The sequence below is a fragment of the Nansenia antarctica genome (genome assembly GCF_963989245.1).
Source record: "Nansenia antarctica genome assembly, chromosome: 6".
Classification (NCBI taxonomy): Eukaryota; Metazoa; Chordata; class Actinopteri; order Argentiniformes; family Microstomatidae; genus Nansenia; species Nansenia antarctica.
In genome coordinates, this window is record NC_137676.1 from 48,496,075 (window position 1) to 48,519,465 (window position 23,391).

A 23,391-nucleotide genomic window follows, 5' to 3' on the forward strand; every position below is an offset into this window, starting at 1 on the left:
AGAATCAGAGAAAGAGAGAGAGAGAGAGAGAGAGAGAGAGAGAGAGAGAGAGAGAGAGAGAGATGAAGAGAAGGAGAGAGTCAGAGAAAGAGAGAGAGAGAGAAATGGAGTGAGAGATGCCTTGGGGAATGGCAGGTGGATCAGGGAGAGGTGGATGTGTGGAAGAGCATGTGAGTGAGGCGTAGGAGTGGGAGATGAGAGGGAGAGTAGAATGAGGTGGGGGTGCAGCTAGAAAAAAAGCACATGCTTTTATGTGGGTCAGAAAGGCGCGCATGTGTGGGTGAGTCAGTGTGCATGATTGTTTGTGTAAGTGAGCTAAATATTCAAGTATTACATCTCATCAATACGATAGTCTCTGGTTATATTACAAAGAGGAATTGTGAGTATGTTTTGTAAAAAAAAAAAACGGTTGATACGGTTGATAGCCGGAAAGCTAATAATAGCCTAGATTGTTCTATTTTTGATTCTGGAATAGTTCTTTCCATCTGTGTTCCCCAGATATATTCTCTCTCCTTCTTCCTTCCTGTGGTGGTTCTGACATCGATGCAGTGCACAGAAACCAAGGACTGCAGTGCTACATGGAATGGGGGTGTAAAAAGGCATTATGTCAAACCATCCATAGATTTCAGCTAGATTTAGATGCTCTAAAATATTTTTTGTGCAGTGGAACCCTTTTTTAAAGCAGTTTGTAACTGAGCTCACTTTCACTCTCTCTCTCTCTCTCTCTCTCTCTCTCTCTCTCTCTCTCTCTCTCTCTCTCTCTCTCTCTCTCTCTCTCTCTCATATACACACACACCCACCTACAGTACCCACCCACCCACCCACCCACCCACCCACACACACACACCCACACACACACACACACACACACACACACACACACACACACACACACACACACACACCCACACACACACATCCACCCACCCACCCACACACACACACACACACACACACACACACACACACACACACACACACACACACACACACACACACACACACACACACACACACACACACACACACACACACACACACACACACACACACACAGTAAAATGTAAGACAGCACATGGAGAAAATAATTGTTTTGATGGAATAGCCCTACACATCTTTGGTTTAAAACAGATGCATATCATAGTTGTTACTTTAACGTCCCACTAGATGTCGGCATTGCTTAACCAGTAGGCTATATTCTATTCGCTCACTTCATTGTCGATTTCCATTTACATCGTGATAAACAGTATAGTAGCCTACACAGTAATACACAGAGCTGCATAACAAGTAGCATAGGTAACACACAAAGTTAATAGTACTTATGGATAAAAAGTTTAGAATAAACAAAGGTTCTAGGTATCTAAGGATATCTGACAAAACGAGTGTAATTAACTACCTGTCTAACCAACCAGGATTACAAGCTTTTTTGCAATAGCTAAATATATTATTGTCTTTACATTTCTAATGCATTTTGTACCATCGAGAACCACGAGCGATTCGTCCAGAGATTTACTACTTCTGGAAGGACTACCGCTGCACCAGTTCTTCGATTAATCGATGCTCTCCACCCCTCAATGGATTTTAGACACAATCCATCGCGCGCTCAATGGGCCTTGAAATTACCGTTTGTGTCTCAAGCATCAGAACAATAGTGACATCAGACCCTTGCTGCGAGACCAACGGCACTTCTGGCGTGCTTAGCAAATCGAATATCAGAGTTAATGTTGAAAATGAAGAAAAACGACCCCTAACATCGATACACCAAACTAAAGACTGTATGGCAAACATACAGTTTACTCCACATAGCATCAAAATGTCATTTTACTCATTCAAAACCCTTTTGTCTGCTTATTGTGGCCCCAGGGCCCATGCAGAGAGGATAATAAAACTCAGTCTGCTGAGCAGACAGCTTCTTGTCTCAACAGTGTACAAGGATTAGGCCTAGTACCCCACGTTTTCCCAATCTCCTCTATAGCAAGCCACAATTGAGCATAATTGATGTATATGGTAGGCCTATTAGTCCTGATTCCCCCCCCAAAACGTTAGTTTTGCCATTACACAGACATGTAATTTGTAGTGAGATCATTACATATCAGAATGGCAAATATATATATATATATATATATTTTTAGGTCTATGGGTGAGAACGAAATTGAATTATTCCAAGTTAGAGAAAATGTTTCAATGGCTCCTCCGAGGTCCCCCCAGACTGATTAATGAAATTCGACCAATTCTACCACCTAATGTCTTACAAAATCCCCCCTGCCACGCCTGATCTTCAAACCACCTGATTTATTTTTAATGATATTATACCCCTCAGTCCGCTGTGTCATGGTAATAATCGGGGCTCCTCCAGCTGCCTCTCTATCACATTAGCCAAGCTTAATATTGACTGTGCAGGGCCCTATGAACAATGAGCCTGGAGGAGAGGGAGCTTATAGGCAGCCCAGCCAATAGGCAGACGGCAGGAGGTAGAGGAGGTGTAAAACCACGATGCTGAAGTTCCCTATGCCCTGGAGGACCGGCACCATCATAAACCATCTAGTCATTTAGTCTTATGAAGCTTTACCCACACAGCTTCCAGACCAGGCTCCCCGACGTCAAAACCAAACTGACGAGAGACCATGAAACTAAAGGCAACTTGATTCCTTTATTTTTCCTACTTGTATTTTATGGGTTTAACAAACCATTGCTTCTAGCTTTGTTCTGGTTTACCCTACAGCTGCATTCTGTCATCACCAACGTGGTATGATGAAGTGTGTTTTGTCACTACTGTCTATAATATGAGTATGATTGCCATGAGTAAAAACAATCTGTGTAGAAATATACAGTAGTTGCAATTGTGAAGAAGAAAAAAAACTTTTATTAATGTAAAAAGTACTTTTTATGAAAACCATGTCATATAATCTCAATATCCTTTTAATTCAGTGAGTATTGTCTTATTGTTCCACTCAAGCAGTGGTAATAATTTAATTCAACAACAACAACAACAACAATAATAATAATAATAATAATAGTAATAATAATAATAATAATAATAATAATAATTATTATTATTATTATAATATGTTTCCATAATCAAGATGACAAATTCACAATAATTTCATTATGCAAACTATTCATTTTACCCATGTCTCTTCACAAGAAAGCATACAGTAATATGATAACAAATCAATAGCAACCTAATTTGATTAAAAACACTTTTAGCCGTTAGACTAATTTAGGTTGTTGGCTTGTCTGGATCCTGTATTTGCATAATAGCCACACAGGGAGTCAGAGTGGGCCACTTGTGGGACTCTTGCACCTGATCACAGTCACACTCTATGGCTCCTGGCCAATCACACCTACAAATATACAGTATATTCCCATTAACAAATTATATAATAACTCTCTGTGAATACATTCATAAAGAGTATGATACCCATTCCATATTAGATCCCAAACTATTAGTGCATTGAGAGTGTCAAGAATCACTGTTTTGTGGGAGCACACAGACTACAGTTGTTGATTAGTGGATGGGTGTAATCTATTCAGCCTCTCTCTCCCGCTCTCTCCAAAAGCCCCTTGGGACATGCCCATCTCCCCCAGGACCGCCAGCATGGCAGATGGAACCTCCTCCCCCCCTTTGGCCTCGTCCCTCGGTACACCCAAAAACACTGTTGACGCTTGGAGAGACAATGCGATGGAGGTCGTAAAGTATCTATAGTATTCTGTATATGAAACTATAGGCACCTCTATAGCTCTCTCCACACTTAAGAATAGGCCTCTAGGGCAGAATCACCTGCAAAAAAAATGTCACAGGGTCTGATGAAAAAGTCCCCAAGTAGGGCAAGTTTTTTTCCAGACAGATTGTAAGGGCAGATTGTAAGCTTTCAAGTGATGTATCATACATTGAAATCTGAAACAAGTTGAAGAAGTTATGCATATTTTAATGTTGATACCCCCAAATCAACGAACAGAGAAATTCAGCCTCAAAGTTATCACAGCCACTTTTCACAGGCAGGTAATGGGTGGGAACAATAGCTGGTTAACTCCACCCCCAACCACTCCCACAGGACAACCACTCCCCCATTACACTACCTGTCATTATCTAGCTGTCATCTGTCAGTGTGGTTGTCAGCTAACCCTCAGGAAACAAACTTGCAGGGCTGACATGTTTAAATTGCCAAATAACAATAATAATTCAAGATTCATGATATTGTATTGCCATGTGTGCCAAAAGTTTATTACATCCCATTTTACAAGAGAGTAAGTACAAGAGAGTAAAATTCTTATGGCTTCAGTTTCAGTCGACATTGCAGCAGCAAGAGAAAACAAAATGACAATGGAAAAAAATGAAGCAAGATACAATTGTGCAATACAATAATAGAATAGTAAAAATGTATAATGTTGTGTCTGTATGTATGCATTCATCGTTATAGTCCATAATGCATCTAGTGGGACCAACACACAATTTTTACGAAATACTATTATGTTCATAAAATAGAATTGCTAATACAATGACAATGACAAATACCTGAAGTGCTGGTGACTCACATCAAGGTCTCATCTCTCAGAACCTCCCACCTCTTCATTCTGTAAGACAAATTTCAGGTCAGAGGTGTGGACACTTCTATAGTGTAGGCTTGCATGCTTTCCATAGACTCTCATGAAGATAGTGTACTGTACTTGTTGAAGTCATCCTGTATACATACTGCACAGAAAGAAGTAGGTGAGTGAAATGATTTCAATCCACAGTATTATTCTACAGCAAATCTACAAATCAGCAACATTCTACAGCATATAGCATCCATACATCAAGCTGCTAAATATGAGAGATGTGCAGTTCGTGAATGAATCATTATTTTTGATTCCACACAACATTATCGTTCATTACAAAAGCATTTACCTTTTCCATTATTATTATTATTATTATTATTATTATTATTATTATTATTATTATTATCTCTAACAAAGCAAGCTAGATAGCTAACAAGCTAACACCTGTGTGGCTAGTACACTAGTTAACAAACTAACAGGTTTGGCTATGGCATGTAACTCACTACATAGTTAACAAGCAAACACGTTCGGCTATGGCATGGCCCATGGCACGGTAAAGTAATTAAAAGGTTTTGTATACCATTTTCCCAAAAGATAAAACACTTACTGTGTAGTATTGTATGCTCCTAGTCAACTATATGGATGTAGATATACAGTAGCAACCTGTTAGCAAATGTGTACCCATGTCCACCTGAAATAGGACAAACGCATGAGGTATTGTCTTGGAGCACTTAGTAAACCTGTTGGCAAACATGCAGGGACTTGAAGTCGAGATATCGAAATCTAACACTTACTTACCAACACCATCAGAATAGAATGTGAATACACATTCAGTCAAATCTCTAGAACCTCTAGTCTAGAACCTCTCTCTTTGAGACATCTATATATAAACTGGTGCATGCATGTCCACTTGATATAGTTTTGTGTAATTTTTATTACACACCATCACTATGTAAAATGTTTTGAGAGAAGATCCATCTTACATGAATACCCCTCGCTCTGCAATCGCTCTCTCAAAAATATCTGACTGCCCTACAAATCCAGCCAATCAGGTGAAGAGGCGTCCCTACCCACTGTCAGTTACGCTCACGAGCACTTCGTTTCATTCATTTACATTTACATTTTTGGCATTTAGCAGAGGCCTTATTCCAAAGCAACTTACAATCAATACATTTGACTAAGCAAGTGAATCATCAATCCACCAGTCGTAGCAGGAAGAGTAATCCAGCTCAGGCCCGGGGCCATTGGCAGTCTCTGTGATAGAAGGAAAAACCTTCTTCTATCACCTTCTTCTAAGCCTAGACTTTTTTTTGAGAAACAGAGAAACAATACAAGGGGGGCAATAGAGGTTTTAGGGGACACAGTAATGGGGAAAAGAGGGTGTCTCAGGAGACCCAGTGCTGGGGGGTGGTAGATGTCAGCAGTTAAGGTGTAACCTGAAGAGATGGGTCTTCAGTCTCCGACGGTCGATGGGTAGTGACTCTGCAGTTCTGACTGCCGTGGGAAGCTCATTCCACCAGCGGGGAGCCAGTGTCGTGAAGAGACGTGATCGGGCAGCATGACTGCCGTGTTGGTGTAGAGGTGGTGGAGCCAGTCGGCCAGCAGAGGTGGAGGAGCGGAGTGAACGGGCTGGAGTTTGGGGGGTGACTATTTCCTTCAGGTAGGCAGGGGCTGTCCCTTTAGCTGCCTGGTATGCAAGCACCAGGGTTTTGAATCTGATAGCGAGCTGCTATCGGGAGCCAGTGCAGGGTGCGAAGGAGAGGGGTGACATGAGAGAATTTGGGGAGGTTGAACACCAGACGTGCAGCACCTTTCTGGATGAGCTGCAGAGGTCTCATGGCGGAGGCGGGAAGCCCAGCCAGGAGTACATTGCAGTAATCAAGGCGGGAGATGACCAGTGACTGGGTCAAGAGTTGCGCTGCTTCTCTGGTGAGGAATGGTCGTATCCTTCTGATGTTGTAAAGGAAGAATCTGCAGGAGCGTGCCGTTGCTGCAATGTTCTCCGCATAGGATAGTCGGTTGTCCAGGATCACTCCAAGGTTCTTGGCTGTCAGGGAGGGGGTTACAGTAGAGTTCTCCACTGTGCTGGAGAAGTCTTGGAGAGGGCAGGCTTTCCCCGGGATGAAGAGGAGCTCAGTCTTGTTAAGGTTGAGCTTGAGATGGGGGTCTGACATCCATGTTGAAATGTCAGTGAGACATGCAGAGACAGTTGCCACGTGTAGATCAGAGGACAGGAAGAGTTGAGTGTCATCTGCGTAGCTGTGGTAGGAGAACCCATGTGAGGAGATTACCGAGCCAAGAGACTTGGTGTAGAGGGAGAACAGTAGGGGCCCTTGGACAGAGCCCTGGGGTACCCCAGTGGTGAGGGTCCATGGAGAAGACAGCGATTCTCTCCAGGTCACCTGGTAGGAGCGACCCGCCAGGTAGAAAGAAAACCAGGAGTGTGCGGTGCCAGAGATGCCCAGTTCTGAGAGGATGGAGAGGTTCCAGTTTCCAACTCCACCGCACCGGATAACAGGCTTGCTATGCTGGCCCGTTTGGCTAGAGAACTGGCTTGCTATGCTGGCCTGATTGGCCCGATGGGCTGGGAGCGATTGCAGAGTGAGGGTCAGTCATAGAAGCTGAATTTTCTCTTAGAACATTTGACATACTGATAGCTGCATGTAATGACAATCTCACCAAACTATAATGACAAATTATTTGTGCAAAGTTGCCTACTGCAGCTTTAAGGAGCTGCAGGTGGTATAGCATGGAAATGGGACATTGTATGCTTCCAATTATGTGGTAGACTAAGACTCCATGGGCCGGTTTCACAGACAAGGTTTAAGCCTAGTCCTAGACTAAATCACACTTTCAATGTAAAATCTCCATTGAAGATGCTTTTTAGTCTAGGATTAGTCTTAATCTGCGTCCATGAAACCAGCCCCATGTATTATATGGGTTTGATTTACACATTTCCCTGTCTGGGAGGAGGGGGCCCACTCGAGTTAGACAGGATCTCTGTAACCACATTTTGGGATTTCTGTGTTGCCAAGCATCCATAGATCAATCTCCCCACCATTAATGGGAATAGTTATCTACACTTATGTTATGTCTTTGTCTTGATTGATAAATTCCAACAATCTCAAAGACAAAACAATAGTAAGATCCATCAAGGCACTGACTTGACATAAACAGGCCACAGAGACTGCAATGGTAGAGAAAGAACATGGTGAGGTTAAAAGTCCATCGTCATGAAGTGTGTGCATGTATGTGTTTATGTGTGTGTTTATGTGTGTGTGTGTGTGTGTGTGTGTGTGTGTGTGTGTGTGTCCACAGAGGCTCCCTCGTGTGGGGCTGTCAGTCTCTCCTTCAGGATTGTCTGCTATGTGACCATATTCAGCCTCAGTGAACAGAAAATTGAGAAAGCTGAGCCCTGGGATATCTTAACACAGACATTTTATTTAAAATACATGAATACAGATGGACAGACAAGAATACAAACATACAGGCTGACAGATCAATCGACACACATACACAGACGAGAGACAGTGAAAAGGGTGACATGAACGCAAACTTTCAGGAAACTTGAAGGAAAACACTCGAAACAGGCAAATACAGCAAACTTTTTATTTCAGTTAAAATAATCACACAACAACCCCCTCTCCCTCCCCCTCCCACACCCACACCCCACACACCCCCACCCCTCACACACATCCTCACTCCCTCCATCCTTTTATGATTACTACAAGGGGCTCAGCTTTCAGGAGCGGCCCATGGAGCATGTGTGCAGGGCTTTAATTCCTATTGTATTCGTGCAGTCTCGGTGTATGTGAGTGTGTCTGTGTCTGTGTTTTAGCGAGCGAGGGAGAGGGAGAGGGAGTGGGAGAGAAAGACAGGGACAAGGACCCATCTGTCAGAGTACCGTTCGAATCCCCCCATTCCTCTCTAAATCCATCCCACGGGGCAAAAGCGAGAGACAGCTCACTTGTGGCAAATGTTGGGTTTTTTTGTGAGGAAGGGGGAGCCCCAATAACAACAACAACAGCATTATAAAAGCTAATAATATTATTATGAGAATATAGGCTATGGCTGACTTTGGACAATGAATGTGTTCCTCTGAGTGTGACATTTGCTTGATAAGGACGTGATCAAGATTAAACATTATATAAGCAACATTTCTTATGTCTGAGTGTGTAAAACATTCACTGCCTAAATTACCTTGTATTTTTTCCTCAAAAAATTCATTTTCTATGTACTAACATTTCAGAACTTTTTATATTTTAGTGGCACTGAAAGTAACACTATTGTGCTTATATTTAGTGGTAAAAATCACAAAGTGCTTTACATTTAGAAAAAAGGTTCTTCCCTCTATGTCATATGATATCCCATTAAGAAATATCTATATGAATATAGAACAATATTCAGTATTAACTCTAACCTAGGTGAGTGGATATTTCAGTTGCATTTAGAGTTGTATTAAAAAAAGAAAGAAAGAAAAAAGAGCAGGATACAGTCCCTTAGTTGCTTGTCAGTCAGTCATATGAGACACTATGGAAGAGTGTGGGAGGCTAAGCTTCTATTCCCAGTACAGGTTGCAGGTGTGATGGAGGACTCACACATACTCATGGGACATAAGGTTGTGGAGGAAAGGGGTTACCTGGGGAGCTTTGGGGAAGCAGGACGCACATTGCAGACACTGGGTGCACAGACACACACACACACACACACACACACACACACACACACACACACACGCATACACACGCACAGTAAGTCATCCCTACTCCATCCACACACGCGCCATTATGGGGCAATGCGCTGATGAGGAATGAAAAGGGCCAGAACGTTAGCACGCGGGGATGGACGTCATTCTATTATGTCAATGCTGTTTCAGCACGAGATATTAAGTGAGGCAGGCGAGTGACGCGTGAACACCCAAGCAACAGATGCACCCCCATCCTATCCTATATCTGGCCATCTGTTCATTCAATGATCAGGAGAATCCAAGACGGATAACTAAAGCTTTTTTTATGCAATGAGGCAGGCTTTGGTAAGCCTTTAATTTGGCCATCTTTAGCATCCCACAACATGTCTAATATATACTTCTCTGTGTACTGTCAACCAAAGTTATATATAGTGCCCTCCACAATTATTGGATGAGTAAGATGAGTAAAAAGCGTTATAAAAAATGTACCTTTTGGTGAATTAGCTTAATGTCACTGAAAAAAATGGAAACATCCTACCTTTAATTGAAGAAGATTTATTCTGAGTAATAATTATTTCTAACAAAACCATGTGTGCCACAATTATTGCATTTAATACTTTATACAACCTCCCTTTGCCAATAAAACAGCACTGAGTCTTCTCCTGTAACATCTAATAAGGTTGGAGAATACAGAGCAAGGAGTCTGAGACCATTCCTCCAAAACAGCCCAACAACATCATGAAACCTCCACCAAGAATTCATTGTATTTATATAGCGCTTTTCCGGGGCTCAAAGACGCTGACAATATAGGAAAAACAGAAAACACAGAAACAACAAGCAACAGATAACATGAGCACATAGAACACAGAGTTAACGAACAGGCACAGAACAATTAACACAGCAATGACCAGGAATGTGGGGGGGTGGCAGGGTTAGGGGAGATGGTTAGGGGTAGGGAAGGTAGGTTTTGAGGTGGGATTTAAAAGTGGAGAGTGAGGGTGACTCTCTGAGTGGTTGAGGGAGAGAGTTCCAGAGGCCGGGGGCAGCTCGTGAAAAAGCACGGTCTCCGAAACCTTTGAGTTTCAAGGGTGGGACAGTGAGGGGAACAGTGGATGAGGATCGGAGGGTACGGGTAGGGCGATGGGGGAGAAAGAGGTCAGTCAGGTAAGGGGGGGCCAGGTTATCGAGGGCCTTGTATGTGAGGAGGAGCACTTTGAATTTGATAAGTTCTTTGATGGGGAGCCAGTGGAGAGAGTGGAGGACAGGAGTGATGTGGTCGCAGGACCGTGTGTTTGAGAGCAGTCGGGCGGCTTAGTTTTGAACCATCTGAAGTCTATGGAGGGAACGGGAGGTGATGCCGGTGAGTAGGGAGTTGCAATAGTCAAGGCGGGAGGAGATGAAGGCGTGGATGAAGGATTCAGCAGCGGGGGGGGGGAGATTGTCAAAGTCTACTAATTTTGACAATGTTTCGGAGGTGGAAGTAGGAGGTCTTGACGATGGAGCTTACGTAGGGATCAAATGAGAGGGTGGGGTCCAGGATGGGAGCCAGGGGGGAGGGGGTGATGGATGATTAAGCGCCACCAACTTCTTGTTTGGACCATTAACCCTAGGCTATATCCCTCTACTGACTAACATCACATTGTGCTTTCTCCCTATTCCTGTACTTTTTGTCCCTCAGGAGGACACATAGATGCTACACTCCCCCTCGCAACCCCTTCCAATCTCATCTTCAACTGACCACCACGTTATTGCCATGGAAGGTCTTTGGAACTGCCAGTCAGCGGTCCAGAAAGCAGAGGCTATCTCAGCTTATGCCTTGTTCATTTTTACATTTACATTTTTGGCATTTAGCAGACGCCTTATTCCAAAGCGACTTACAATCAGTACATTTGAATACTAAGCATGTGAATCAGCAGTCCACCATTCGTTGCAGGAAGAGTACTCTAGCTCGGGCCCGGGGCCACTGATAGAAGGAAAAACCTTCTCCCTATTATCGCTCCCTATATATATATATTTTTTTTTTATTGCTGGAGAAACTGAGAAACAGTACAAGGGGGGCAGTAGAAGTTCTTAGGGACACAGTAGAGGGGAAAGCGGGTGTCTTTAGGAGACGTAGTGGTGAGGGTCAGAAGATGTCTCAGGAGGAGCAGTTAAGATGTAACCTGAAGAGATGGGTCTTCAGTCTACGACGGAAGATGGGTAGTGACTCTGCCGTTCTGACAGCCGTTGGGAGCTCATTCCACCAGCGGGGAGCCAGTGTTGTGAAGAGACGTGATCGGGCAGCCCGACTGCTGTGTAGAGGAGGTGGGGCCAGTCGGCCAGCCGAGGTGGAGGAGCGGAGTGAGCGGGCAGGGGTTTGGGGGGTTACCATTTCCTTCAGATAGGCAGGGGCTGTCCCTTTAGCTGCCTGATATGCAAGCACCAGGGTCTTGAATCTGATGCGAGCTGCTATCGGGAGCCAGTGCAGGGTGCGAAGGAGAGGGGTGACATGCGAGTATTTGGGGAGGTTGAATACCAGCCGGGCAGCAGCATTCTGGATGAGCTGCAGAGGTCTAATGGCTGAAGCGGGGAGCCCAGCCAGGAGTACATTGCAGTAATCCAGGCGGGAGATGACCAGTGCCTGGGTCAAGAGTTGCGCTGCCTCTCTGGTAAGGAATGGTCGTATCCTTCTGATGTTGTAGAGGAAGAATCTGCAGGAGCGAGCCGTTGCTGCAATGTTCTCCGCACAGGAAAGTCGGTTATCCAGGATCACTCCAAGGTTCTTGGCTGTCAGGGAGGGGGTTACAGTAGAGTTCTCCACTGTGATGGAGAAGTCTTGGAGAGGGCAGGCTTTCCCGGGAATGAAGAGGAGCTCGGTCTTGTTAAGATTGAGCTTGAGATGGTGGTCAGCCATCCAAGTTGAAATGTCAGCGAGACATGCTGAGATACGGGTTGCCACGTGTACATCAGACGGGGGGAAGGACAGGAAGAGTTGAGTGTCGTCTGCGTAGCTGTGGTAGGAGAGCCCATGTGAAGAGATTACCGAGCCAAGAGACTTGGTGTAGAGGGAGAAGAGTAGGGGCCCTAGGACGGAACCCTGGGGTACTCCAGTGGAGAGGGTTCGTGGAGAAGATAGCGATTCTCTCCAGGTCACCTGGTAGGAGCGGCCCGCCAGGTAGGAAGAAAACCAGGAGTGTGCGGTGCCAGAGATGCCCAGGTCTGAGAGGATGGAGAGAAGGATCTGGTGATTGACTGTGTCGAAGGCAGCAGACAGGTCAAGGAGAATGAGAACAGAGGAGAGGGAGGAAGCTTGGGCAGAGTGGAGGGCTTCCGTGACAGCAAGGAGCGCAGTCTCAGTGGAATGCCCAGCCTTGAAGCCGGATTGGTGGGGGTCTAAGTGATCCATCTTCCGGAGATAGTCAGTCAGTTGTTTAGATGCCACGCGTTCAAGGGTTTTGGAAGGGAAGGAGAGAAGGGATACAGGTCTGTAGTTGTGGACAGATGATGGGTCAAGGGTAGGTTTCTTGAGGAGAGGCTTGACTCTGGCTATTTTGAAGGCCGCTGGGACAGATCCAGTGGATAGGGAGGAGTTGATTAGGGTGGTAAGGTAAGGAAGGATATCGGCGGAAATGGATTGGAGAAGGGGGGTGGGGATGGGGTCAAGAGGGCATGTGGTTGCCCGCTTTGATGTGATAAGTGTGAGAATCTCATCGGGGGAGAGGGGGGAAAAAGATGACAATCCAGAGATCGAGTGTCGAGGGGAGAGTTTGGAAGGGGTGTTAGCATTGTTAGTGGGAACAGTGTTAGCATTGTTAGTGGGAGGAGGGAGCGCTGGGGGGACAAAGGTGCTGCTGATGTCGTCCACCTTTTTTTCAAAGTAGGTGACAAAGTCATCGGCGGACAGGGAGGAAGGAGGAGGGGGAGGAGGAGGGGGAGGAGGTCCCTCAACGTCCTAAATTACATTTATCCAAGGGCCAGATTTTTTTTTATTTTGGTATATTAATTGTTTTATTTATGTTATTTTATTTTGGCATAATGATAATAATAATAATAATAATAATAAAAAATAATTAGAATATTATTGCTTAATATTTTCATTCTCTTACAAAATTAATGTTATTGCTGTTTATTAGCATATCAGTGTGAACAGACTCCTAACAACTATACTGTAGCCAGCCACCAGGGGTGATCGAGATATTTTAGCTTCACTTTAGTGGAGCAGGTATTTTGTCCATCAAAATAATTTAAATAATAATTTACTATTTAGCAGACGCTTTTAATCCATCCAAAGCTCTCCTCCGACTCATAAGGCGGGCAATCAACTCGACCTTGTCTTCACCAGATTCTCCCATACCTCCAACCTTACTGTTACCCCTCTTCCAGTTTCTGATCATCACTTTGTATCCTTCACCCTCTCCCTTGAATCCACTTCTTCCCAGTCAGTCTCTAACCACTTTGTAGCCTCTCGTCACAACCTACGTACACTCTCTCCTTCTCCCACCACGCTAACACCCCTTCCATACCCTCTGCACTACACTCGGTCTCTGGCTTATCATCTCTTTCCCCCCTCTCCCCTGATGACATTCTAACACTGATCACATCTAAGCGGACAACCACCAGCCCTCTCGATCCCATCCCCGCCCTTCTTCTCCAATCCATTTCCAATGACCTCTTTCCTTTGACCTCTTTCCTTTACCACCATAATCAACTCCTCCTTATCCACAGGATCTGTCCCGGCTGCCTTCAAGATAGCCAGAGTCAAGCCTCTCCTCAAGAAACCAACCCTTGACCCAACTACAGACAGGTATCCCTTCTCTCCTTCCCTTCTAAAATCCTTGAACACGCTGCATCTAAACAATTGACTGACTATCTCTGTCAGAACAACCTCCTGGACCCCCACCAATCCGGCTTTAAGGCTGGGCACTCCACTGAGACTGCTCTCCTTGCTGTCACGAAGGCCCTCCACTCTGCTCAAGCTTCCTCCCTCTCCTCTGTTCTCATTCTCCTGGACCTGTCTGCTGCCTCTGACACAGTATACCACCAGATCTTCTCTCCATCCTCTCAGAACTCAGCATCTCTGGCACTGCACTCTCCTGGTTTGCTTCGTACCTGGCTGGTCGCTCTTACCGGGTGATTTGGAGTAGATTGTTGTCTTCTCCACGAACCCTCACCACTGGGGTACCCCAGGGCTCTGTCCTAGGGCCCTTACTGTTCTCCCTCTATACCAAGTCTCTTGGCTTGGAGATCTCCTCGCTTGGGTTCTCCTACCACAGCTACGCACACAACACTCAACTCTTCCTGTCTTTTCCCCCCTCTGACCTACATGTGGCAACATGTGTTTTTGCGTGTCTCACTGACATCTCTATATGGATGTCAGCCCACCACCTCAAGCTCAACCGTAACAAGACGGAGCTACTTTCCTCCCTGGGATAGCCTGCCCTCTCCAAGACTTCTCCATCACAGTTGAGAACTCTACTGTAACCTCCTCTGCGATAGCAGCTTGCATCAGATTCAAGACCCTGGTGCTCACCTACCAGGCGGCAAACCTGCCTACCTGTAAGCAATGGTCACCCTGCAAACTTCAGCCCGTTCACTCCGCTCCTCCACCTCTGATGGCCGACTGGCCCCACCACCTCTACGCCAACGCGGCAGTCATGCTACCCGGTCACGTCTCTTCATCACACTAGCTCCCCGCTGGTGGAACGAGCTTCCCACAACTGTCAGAACTGCAGAATCACTCCCCACCTTCCGTCGGAGACTGAAGACCCGTCTCTTCAGGTTACACCTTAACTGCTTACATTTACATTTACCTTAACCACTCCTCCTAAGACATCTACTACCCCCTCTGTACTGTTTCTCCTGAGACATCTACTACCCCCTTGTACTGTTTCTCCAGTGTCTATTAAAAAAAACAAAAAACGTCTTCTTCTAGCACAACGACTGCCAATGTCTGCTGGCCTAAGTTAGATTACTTTTCCTGCTACGACTGGTGGATTGATGATTCACTTACTTAGTCAAATGTATTGATTGTAAGTCGCTTTGGAATAAGGTGTCTGCTAAATGCCCAAAATGTAAATGTCTAAACACCAATGTCTAAACGCCAATGATTGTGAGGACTTTGTATATCTCGTACCGAATATGTGAGGACACTTGGAACTGCATGAACAAGAACATAGAGGAACATTTAAAAAAAACATAGCCAATACTGTATCTAACAGAGTTGGAAAATGTTAGGTTTCGTTTCGATGATAGAGAGAGAGAGAGAGAGAGAGAGAGAGAGAGAGAGAGAGAGAGAGAGAGAGAGAGAGAGAGAGAGAGAGAGAGAGAGAGAGAGAGAGAGAGAGAGAGAGAGAGAGAGAGAGAGAGAGAGAGAGAGAGAGAGAGAGAGAGAGAGAGAGAGAGAGAGAGAGAGAGAGAGAGCGAGCGAGCGAGAGCAGCACAGATGTGCGCCTCGCATATACAATGGGATCAATGCGGGGGCACGTGCGACCCGCAAGCTCCGACTGTCAATAGCATACGATTACAATAGAGCCCCCACTGCGCCGCGGCTCGCCAAGCACGGGGAAATCACATATGTTGCGTTTGTTATGCCTAGGCATTTGTTGTGAAATTGGCTAAAAGAACGGATCGCTCACTAAATGATGGGAGGGGCAGGTACAAACCGTTTGAAGTGTTACACTTAAAAAATCACTTAAACTATCAGTTGAAGTAATATAGCATACCATTTGAAAAGGCTAAACGAATCTATAGGATATTGGATGTTACTTTTGAATTTAACTCCTGAAATTCGTGAAGTTAGATTTAGCAAATGATATCCCGTTTAATTATGGTAATTTAATCGCATTTAGTTATGATAATTAGCGCACATCACACAACACAGTATTTGTTTCCCCTTATTTTTTATCGTGATAGAATACCCTCGCAACTGCTCATTAAAAATGTAGTTAGCCACTACTGCATTCCGCAACAAAAATCGGTTATCCCTAATCAGACGACATTTATTTGTGAGCGCTTGACTCACGCCAAATTGAGGCGCGGGGTAGGCTACGTGGCGCTAATAAGCGGAAGAAGCAAATGAATGGACGGGTGAACAACGCATACACCTGCTCTTACCACACCAAGCTGTCAAAATCACTTACGCACATCGAGATGGAAGAGCGTCTTCTGCTACTGCGTAATTAAGTGAAATAGCCTGATCCAAACCCGACTCTATTAACAGATAATTGGAACGTCCCATTTATTTAAATGAATGTATACGTTATTGCTTGAGTCAACACTAATTAGTTAGGCTATTTTAAATTAGATGACGGACCCAACTTAAGACTTTTGTAGAGACCATTTCTATTGAACACAAAATAAGTTTACCTGCTATTTATTTTCGCAAAAACCATCGGACTATTCTAAAAACTGTTTGTTGCAAAGTTTGGATAGTTGGTTAAATTCAAGTTCTTTCTTTCATTCAATCAGACACTAAAGCACTGATGCATGCACGCACACCAGAGCATTCACAAAGGTTGGCGACGTATGTGCGGGTTGTTTGATTAAACTTTTGGGCACGAGACAGCCACGCGCTATAGATCAGCTGAATATTATGGGTGGGGCGCTCGTGGGAGGGGCTGTCCTCCACGCTAAAGGCAAACATCTGAAAATATTCATGCCAGTTGGAGATGAAAGTCCCACGCGCATTGATGGATAACTGAGGGAACGAAAAACTTGGAACACTGTGACGGAGGCGCAGCGAGATAGCCAAAACATCACAGTTGAGGAGTCTATATCAAATTTGGTTGGTAGTGTGTCTTTGGAAGTTAGCCTGACGTCTGACTATTAAGAAGAGTGAGTAAAATGTAATGTATTTTTTATCTTCAGCCTATTTTTCATTTCTATTTAAATTGGATGTCTGCATCCAATTTCAACTCACTTTAGAATACTTTTTTTTAAATGTTAAACTTTCCCTAGCATGAACAATGTTTTCTTCAGAGAAAGACTTATGTCTCGAGCACCAAATCTAAACGTAAACAAATAATAACAAATAATCATTAATAATAGAATAGTGCGTGCATAATCCACTGAACTACTTAGCAAACTATCCCATACTGCACAATTACTAACTAGGACGATTTTGTTTTTGCCAATAGTGTTGGCACTGGCAAATATCTATTTTTATTGTTGATGTATTTGCGAATGATCAAGTTCACATACTGTCGATTTTTGGACCCAGAAATACATCAACAAATGTGGTATTTTCTTAACAATTTTACAATATTGGATATTTTGCTAAAGCAAAGGCACTGTAACTATTGAACTAGTATTGGGGTGGTATGTTCCCATGTTTGTTGACTTTGTAAAGTACCCTCAATTTAATCTGAGATTTATATGCCGGGTAAATCCTGCCGTGTCCCAGATTGACAGCGTCTCCCGAACGACGAAAGAATAGCAGGGAAAGACTGAATTTATCCCCAAACATTTCTCACATTAGATAAATAAACGATTTATTTTCTTCAGAATAATTTGGTCGTTCGTATCAGAATTGTACGATGTACGATGTTGAAATTGGTTCTCTAACTTTTTTGAATTGACATCCATTCTGTCGGAAAAAGAGTTGTTTGAGCTCGCTGTCCACACAGTGGTGCTGAATTTAGATAGCTGCTCTATCATGTCTTAGATAGCTGCTCTTTTATGCCTGAGCAACTGATTCACTGCGATTACAGAGAACTGTGACACGTCGAGAGACATTTCAATACCAATGAGGCGAACATATTAGATCTCCAAATATTCTCATCTAAACAGTTGTTACAGTATTATAACAATTGCACACTGGATTACTTGTATAGGCTACCATTGGACTAATTTACTACAGTACTGCATTGTATTATATTGCCTTTCATATCTCTGCACAGCATTGTTGCACTATTGCAGTCACTGTAAAATCCATCACTGACTATTACTTTATCAATGGGTTACTTTTTTACTTACTTACGTTACTTATGTTTATTGTGTTTTTTTGTAGGCTATCTGAATACTGCAATGTCAATGTTGAGGAACCAAAGCCAAATAATTGTACTCTTGTACAGTAAGATGTAATAAAACCGATTCTGATTCTGATTCTGATTCTGATAATGAGTTGGATACATTATAGGACCCCCTCGAAAACGAGATATCATATCTCAAGGGGTTATTCCTAATGAAGCAATGTCCTCATCATATGGACATGGTATGGTAAACAATAGAAGGCATGTTGTCAAATGCAATCTTTAAAAAAAAATATATATTGACTTGATAGTGTCCTTGCATAGTTATTCGTTTATATGCTGCAATGGTTTACATTATGTTATATAATAATAATAATAATAAAAAAACATATCATTGTCAAATGAAACATTGTCAAAAATGTAAAATAAACATTGTTGATGTCAAACATGTCATTGACATGTCAATGTAGGCTACCCATGTAATTAATGCACAGCTTTATATAAAATATGTATGTAAAACTACTCCTAACTTCAAATGACTAATAAATGTAAATGAAAGAAAATGAACAGCCTATTCATGATCCTTGTGTTCTGTGTTCTCAGATCATGATGATGACCAAACAATTTGGGAAGACAGGAGACATGAGTGAGCTGGTCAACACACTGGGCTGGCTTGAGGAGGACATGAGCTCCCAGGATGGCGATGGCACATCTGAAATCGGTGGTCGCTACGGGCCGGGCCCAGGTGGACGTGGAAACATAGAGCTGGGCAGTGAAGATATGGAGGAGGAGGAAGATGATGAGGAGGAGGCTGGAATGGATGGAGAGGGGGCACCCAAACGTCGAGGCCCTAAGAAGAAGAAGATGACCAAAGCGAGACAGGTGAGGTTCAAGGCCAGACGGACAAAGGCTAACGCCCGTGAGCGCTCCCGTATGCACGGCCTGAACGATGCCCTGGACACCCTGAGGGAGGTCATGCCCTGCTACTCTAAGACCCAAAAGCTATCCAAGATCGAGACCTTGAGACTGGCCCGTAACTACATCTGGGCCCTGTCCGAGGTGCTGGAGAGCGGCCAGTCCATGGAGAGCCATGGCTTTGTGGAGATGCTGTGTAAAGGCCTATCCCAGCCCACTAGCAACCTAGTGGCAGGCAGCCTACAGCTGGGGCCAGCGCCCACCATGCTGCTCAACAAACTCGATGACAAGTGTGGAGTCCCAGGAGTCGGGGGTATGGTGGGTGGTCAGGCTGGCCACCCCTTGAGCTATCCCTCTCCAGGCCTGCCCAGCCCCCCCTACGGCTCTCTGGAGGCCTCCCACCTCCTCCACCTGAAGGGCTTCAAGGGAACGGCCTATGAGACCCCCTCCCCTAACGACTGTAGTAACGGCACACCCCCTTATGATGGCCCCCTCACCCCTCCCCTCAGCATCAGTGGCAACTTTGCCCTCAAGCAGGAGCCCTCCCCCCACGAGATTGAGAGGAACTACACGGCCCACCCTGGCCACCCTGCCCACTACCTCTCGTCCCACCACTACCCTCCCTCCTCCATGGGCGGCCTGCCAGTGCCTCAGGGCCACACACTCTTCCAGACCTCGCGCTATGAACTGCCCCTAGACATGGGCTTTGACTCCTTCACTTCAGCCCACATGGTCGCTTCACAGATGGGCACCATCTACAGTGAGTGAACCCCCCCCCCCCCCCTACTGCCCCTCCAACCCTGCTGCCACTGCCATGCCCATGGCTCTGTGAATTGACTGTGTAGAGACAATAGTTTGCATTTACACTGTTGGCTACTCTGGGTGGGCATGGAATGCTCTGAGAGAGAGACTTGCCACTTCTACTCTACCTACCTGATAATAATATTGAAGTTATGAAGAGATACAGATTCACCCATCATTTTATTAATTTATTGTCATTGTTGTTTTCATGATTATTTGTTTTTGACACTATTTGTTTTGTCATCATTTCTGGATATGTCCTCCCTCACTTCTTATCAGATGTATTTGTAAATGTTTACCAAATCAGATATCCAGGTATAAGCACTGCTTATAGTAGGTCTACAACATCCGTGACCATGAATTTTCTCAAAAGAGCACAGAAGAACTTGAATAAAAGGTCCTCGTGTGCCAAAGGATGGAGAGAAAAATGTACACAGGAGTTTGTCCTTCACACTTTCTGCACTGAAGGCCATAGTACACCATCCTTTTTGCCATATGAACAAAAATGTTTTTATTTATATCCATATTTAATATTTATTTTTGATAACTTGTATGTAAATGTTTGCATTTCATCAGCACTGTTTTTGTTTTACTGTCTTCTTGGTATACTATATTGTCAGTCCCTGGCAGCTTTACTAAGGAATTATTTAAGTTATTTATTTGAAGCCCTTCAGGTATGTATCTCTTTTGGTGTTTTTCACTACTTTGTCATGTTACTGTTTTTGTAAATATTTTGTTGTTTCGCACTTAATTGAATAAATATTCTTATATTATATACTATTTCCATAGTAACACATTCTGCCATGGTTTCTGCTATCATATTCTTTTCACACTGAATCTCACAAGGCTCCTGATGAGAGATCATCTTTCCCTCTCTTCCTCTGTTGTCTTGACAAATAAATTGTTTGCCTCCATTTTCATATACTCCTTTTTAACAGGACTAAACAGAACCAGCAATCTGTTTAGTAGTAAACTATTACACAATAATGTAGATATACACAATGTCTCTGCAATTCCATTTGGCACAGAAGATAATTAAAATCACATCTCTTTTGAAATCACATAAGTACTCCCAAGTTTAAGCATCTTTACAAACATTTGGTTATTTGTAGATGTAAATGTTACTGTACACTCCATTTCAGAGAGACTGATTACATAGACAGGATGGGACATCATCTAATGGGAGTTTTTGAATACTGCCGCTAGCAATTGCATGTGTTTTACACTGGTTGAATAATCACTGGTTTCTCAGAAACATTGTTAAAAACAAGGGACACAATGAAAATCATGCTGTAGACTATTATACATTTTAAATTCAGTTTAGTGCTGTTTTAATAAGAAACATGGGGCCCATTTCCTGCCTAAATGGGGAGTTTATGTTTTCACCTGCTTTCTGTGAAAATGACAAAGCGACAGCTAGTCATTTAAAAGGTTTGTGGGAATAATGGGGTTGTGTGGCCGTCCATACTGCCTCTGCTGATGGTGATGTGTCAGACTGATGTAATTCATGAGCTGTGCTATAGGGTCGCTCCTCTGACAGATCACAGGAGGGCTCACTGTGGGCCATGGGAAAACTGGCCTGAGGAGCAGGTGAATGTGTCATGGAGGCCTTTCTCTCCCTCTCCATGCCTGATTTTCCCATCCACCTCATGCCAAAAAACTTTTGGGCCAAAACTAAGCGTACACATTTAAATTATGGCTTAAACATTCTAATGAACATATCTCTCTCTCTACGGCTTCCCTATAAAACAGTTAGCCAATTCAGCCTAAGATTGTTGATTATTGTGGTTTATCCAATGTTGTGTGGTGAAACTACAGTAGACATATAACACTTAGTATTAAGAAGTCACCTGAAAGTCTATATATATATATTATTATTTTATTTTTTTATTATCTTGGACTAATTTCCAGCCCTGCTGAAATCAAGCAGAAGTTTCAACACATTTATATCAGCTAACAAATAACAAAAGTCTGCGTTTGACTCTGGCAACAGGGATTTGTTTGGTGACTGTGTTGATATTGAAGAATATGATGGTTCTTGAGATTAACAAAGAGCTTGGTGACAGAGTGCAAAGATGGAGTGCTGAAAGCAAGAGAAAGAGTGTGTGAGTGTGTGTTTATCATTGTAGTCCTTTAGGCAACAGAAAGAAGGGGAAGGCGCCTCGGAGGCTGTTGTGCAAAAGCACTCCCCCTCCTCATCCACTTCTCCTTAGGTTTGTCTTTTCCAGTCTTGGTAGCATGAGAGAAAAGCCAGGGAGAAAAAGGGAATGATTGTTTTAGTGGGCGCCACTGGTCCATTGTAAGTGCAGCCTGTTCTTTCTCTTGACCTCTGACCTGCATTGTTGTGGGGCTTCTCGTTCGGGGAGGAGAGACAGCTGGGAGAACTGCGGGGGGCTGACGGACAGCTGGGGCCAAATTGGAGAGAGGAAAAGAGAGAGGGAAAAAAGACGTAGAGAGAGGGACAGAGGAAAGGGCGAGATGGAGAGGGGGAGAGAGAAAGTGTGAGATAGAAAGAGAGGGGCAGAGGGTGAGTGAGCAGAGGTGAATGGGGTCCTTGCTCTCCATTGACAAGCTATTCCCAGGGCATAGGAATGACACATAGCTCCACACAGAGAGACAGACATTTGGCCAGGGAGAAAGTGCTGGCGCGTTGCTGGCGCGTTCCTGCTTTGTGTCATTGCTTTTGTGTTTGTAAAGTGTGTGTGTGTGTGTGTGTGTGCGCGTGTGTGTGTTGGTGGGGGGGTTAATCCCTCTGTAAAAGATCAACAGTAGATGGATTAAGCCATATCAACTTTTTTCAGAGGCCTTTGAACTATTACAAAACTATGTCCTACACGTATGAGGTGACAGAGGGGAAAAAAGCGAGGAGGAATGGTTATGACAAGGGATTTGTATATGCATTTATATATACATACTGTATATTCATGTATGACATACATACCTGTAGGGGAGAACAACAGAAACAAATATGGACAAGTAAGAAAGAAAGACATGCTTCTGCAGAAACAACCTGGTTCAATGCCAGTCTTGAAAAAGCAACCATATAAAAATAAAGCTTTTAATAGTACAGTCGTTTTGCTCTTGTCCTGATAAACATGCCTCTCCACCATCATCGTCACTCTCTAGGTCTGTAATCTCACAATGATATAATCAACTATTCTACACATGGGAAAACTTAGAGGGTAACAGTTTAAAGATAATGAAAAAGATTGAAATCTTTAAGGAAAGTTTTCTCAAGGAAAATCACAAAAAACGAAGAGTATTACCAACCCACAAGAATGTAACTATGCAGTCCTGTATGGTATCTGCCAACACCTACATCTCAAATGGATTAGCTGTGAACTCCCTCTGAGAGACGAACGCATGTTTCTAAATGCCATCTTGGGTAGGAGAGGCAGTGTGGAAGCAGCAGCCTGCGACCTGTGGCTGGCTCAGTCCCATGGGAGAGGTCATAATGTCACATGTGACACAGCTCAATCCACAGAGAGATGGGCTGACACG

At 43.9% G+C, this 23,391-nt stretch overlaps 1 protein-coding gene across 1 annotated transcript; it reads left to right on the top strand.

The window, feature by feature from the left end:
- Positions 1-18,780: 18,780 nt before the first annotated feature.
- neurod4 (neuronal differentiation 4) lies at positions 18,781-19,857 on the top strand (the record flags this gene model as incomplete). Its single annotated transcript, XM_080535148.1, has 1 exon — positions 18,781-19,857. The coding sequence occupies one exon, from the start codon at positions 18,781-18,783 to the stop codon at positions 19,855-19,857; it is 1,077 nt and encodes a 358-aa protein (XP_080391274.1).
- Positions 19,858-23,391: the final 3,534 nt, after the last annotated feature.